Source organism: Bos grunniens, chromosome 3 (assembly GCF_055505025.1).
Source record: "Bos grunniens cultivar Pamir isolate PY7600 chromosome 3, Bosgru_T2T1.0, whole genome shotgun sequence".
Taxonomy (NCBI): domain Eukaryota; kingdom Metazoa; phylum Chordata; class Mammalia; order Artiodactyla; family Bovidae; genus Bos; species Bos grunniens.
The window spans coordinates 110,952,241-110,955,138 of record NC_141167.1 but is presented as its reverse complement, the minus strand read 5'-3'; the positions used below and the strand labels follow the sequence as shown (position 1 = coordinate 110,955,138).

The following is a 2,898-nucleotide window of genomic DNA, read 5'->3' as shown; positions in this document are numbered from 1 at the left end:
AAACTGTGAACTGGGTTAGGGGAATAGAATGCTTGGGGAAGGTCACATAGCATAGAGGTAAATAGCATGGAATTAGCGTGCATAAGGTGAAATTCTGTTTCTGTACCATGGTATCTATGCTGCTGCTGCTAAGTCACTTCAGTCGTGTCCGACTCTGTGCAACCCCATAGACGGCAGCCCACCAGGCTCCCCCGTCCCTGGTATTTATATGAAATAGAAATTCTTCGTAATCTCACTATTTTCTCTTCTTAAATTTTACCATTGGTAAAACATGTATAGCAATGGTACTTATCTGATTGGATGTGTGAAAATTAAGTAAAATATTGAACGCAAAGCACTTGTAAGATGCTCAGTGCACAGTGAGTGCTAATGAGAGTTAGCTATTATTATTTTTAGGGTGGTATAAATAGCAATAGCAGTGGTAGTGATGAAAGTTCTGCCTTTAAATTAAAAAAAAAAAAAGACTAAACAGTAAAGAGAAACTTTTGAGTTGAATTTTGCAATCACTTCAGTCAGTTTCTTCTTTCCTTCCTCACCTCAGCCTCTCATGGAGCCACACAACCATTCAAGCCTGGCTGAATTTGTGCTCCTTGGTTTCCCCAGGGTGGGACATATCAGGGGCTGGCTTTTTGTCCTGCTGCTGTTGGCATACCTGTTCACTATCTGTGGCAACATGCTCATCTTCCTAGTCATACGACTGGATGCGGCCCTACACACACCCATGTACAACTTTGTCAGTATTCTTTCCTTCTTGGAGCTGTGGTATACAGCCACCACCATCCCCAAGATGCTAGCTAATCTTCTCAGTGATAAGAAGACCATTTCTTTTTCAGGATGCCTCCTTCAGACCTACTTCTTCCACTCCCTAGGGGCCTCTGAATGCTACCTTCTTACAGCAATGGCCTATGACCGATACCTGGCCATTTGCCGGCCCCTCCACTATCCTGCAGTTATGACCCCCATGCTCTGTGTCAAGATGGCTGCTGGTTGTTGGACCTGTGGCTTTCTATGTCCCATATCTGAAGTCATCCTGGTCTCCCAGCTCCCTTTTTGCAGCTACAATGAAATTCAACACATCTTCTGTGACTTTCCACCTCTTCTGAGCCTGGCCTGCAAGGACACATCCACTAATGTCCTGGTGGACTTTGCCATCAATGCCTTCATCATCCTTATCACCTTCCTCTTTATTATGGTGTCTTATGGAAGAATCATGGGGACTATACTGCAGATAAAAACGATCGCAGGAAGAAAGAAGGCCTTCTCTACATGTGCTTCCCATCTTATTGTGGTCCTCATCTTCTTTGGGAGCATCATCTTCATGTATGTGCGGCTAAAGGAGAGCTATTCATTGACCCTTGATCGGACGCTTGCTGTAGTCTACTCTGTACTAACACCACTAGTCAACCCAATTATCTACAGTCTTCGTAACAAGGAACTCATTAAGGCCATTAAGAGAACCATCTTCCGGAAGGGAGAGAGAGCTAGTCCCACCCAACACTGACATTCTAAAAGGTCTTTCCTCCACTTCAGTGTTGATCTCATAAAATTCTATGTATCTTTGTTGCTACCTGTAATAATCTTCCCATCGTCACACATGCAATGAATCCCATCTCCTCTTACATTCTCAAAGGCTTTACTTCTTTATGTTTTCTTTATTTCTTACATCTTTATGCTTTTATTATTTACTTGAACAGTGCTTTCTGAATTTAAGAATACTTTAGTATCTCCATTCTTAAAAACAAGCATACACATTTCCTTCAGGCTTCCCTAGTAGCTCAGCTGGTAGAGAATCCACCTACAATGCAGGAGACCCTCATTTGATTCCTGGGTTGGGAAGATCCCTTGGAGAAGGGATAGGCTACCCACTCCAGTATTCTTGAGCTCTCCTGGTGGCTTAGATGGTAAAGAATCCTCCTGCAATGTGGGAGACCTGGGTTCAATCCCTGGGTTGGGAAGATCCTCTGGAGAAGGGAATGGGCTATCTACTCCAGTATTCTTGCCTGGTGAATCCCCATGGACAGAGGTGCCAGGCGGACCACAATCCATGGCGTCGCAAACAGATGGACAACTGAGGGACTAAGCACATCACAGCACACATTTCCTTGGTCATATATTTCCAGCCAGCTAGAGGTCTATTTCTCTGCTCTTTTCCAGTCATATTTCTCAATATAATGAATGGCACAATCTATCTTTTGTTCTTCATATCCTATTCACTTTTCAACCCATTTCAATCTGGTTTTGGCTCAGACCTTTCAACCAATATTTCGCCACAGTGATTACTGACTCCACACTGCCAAATCCATAAAGTACGTCTTGCCTTTCCTCTTTATTGAGTTCCTGATGCAGGTAACCAGTTCCTCTTAAGAAAAGTTTGTCTCTCAGATTCCATGTTGTCAATGTCTCTTAATTTTCTCCTTATCTCTCTAATTGGTCTTTATCAGTGATCCTTGTCATATAACACTGTCTTCTTAGATGCTCAGAGTTATTCCTAAGAATTTAAATTCCATCCCTACTGATGTCAACAATTCTTGAATTTATATGACCAAACCAGAACTCTTTTCTGAGTTTTAGACTTATACATCCAAATGCCTCTTAACAATCCTACCTGGATGTATTTAAATAACCTAACTTGTTAAAAACAGAGTTCTTTTCTTCCTAGGCTCTGCAAGAGTTCTTATAATATTATAATTTTCCAATCTTTGAATATTTATTATATTTATTAAAGCTCACAGGTAAATTTTCAACTTTCCCATCCTGAAAGCTTAATGCTTTTGCTTCTCTGTGCTTTGGCAAAAAAATTTCAAAGTTTATTTCAATTTTTCTTCTAGTCCTTCATTATTACCATATGCCAATCTTTCTTCAAAATATATCCTCAAATCTTTTTTTTTGTTGTTGTTT

The 2,898-nt window shown here is 41.0% G+C and overlaps 1 protein-coding gene across 1 annotated transcript; it reads left to right on the top strand.

The window, feature by feature from the left end:
• Nucleotides 1-547: 547 nt before the first annotated feature.
• OR6N2 (olfactory receptor family 6 subfamily N member 2) lies at nucleotides 548-1,501 on the top strand. The gene has a single exon (XM_086394113.1). The coding sequence runs from the start codon at nucleotides 548-550 to the stop codon at nucleotides 1,499-1,501; it is 954 nt and encodes a 317-aa protein (XP_086250239.1).
• The last annotated feature ends 1,397 nt before the right edge of the window (nucleotides 1,502-2,898 follow it).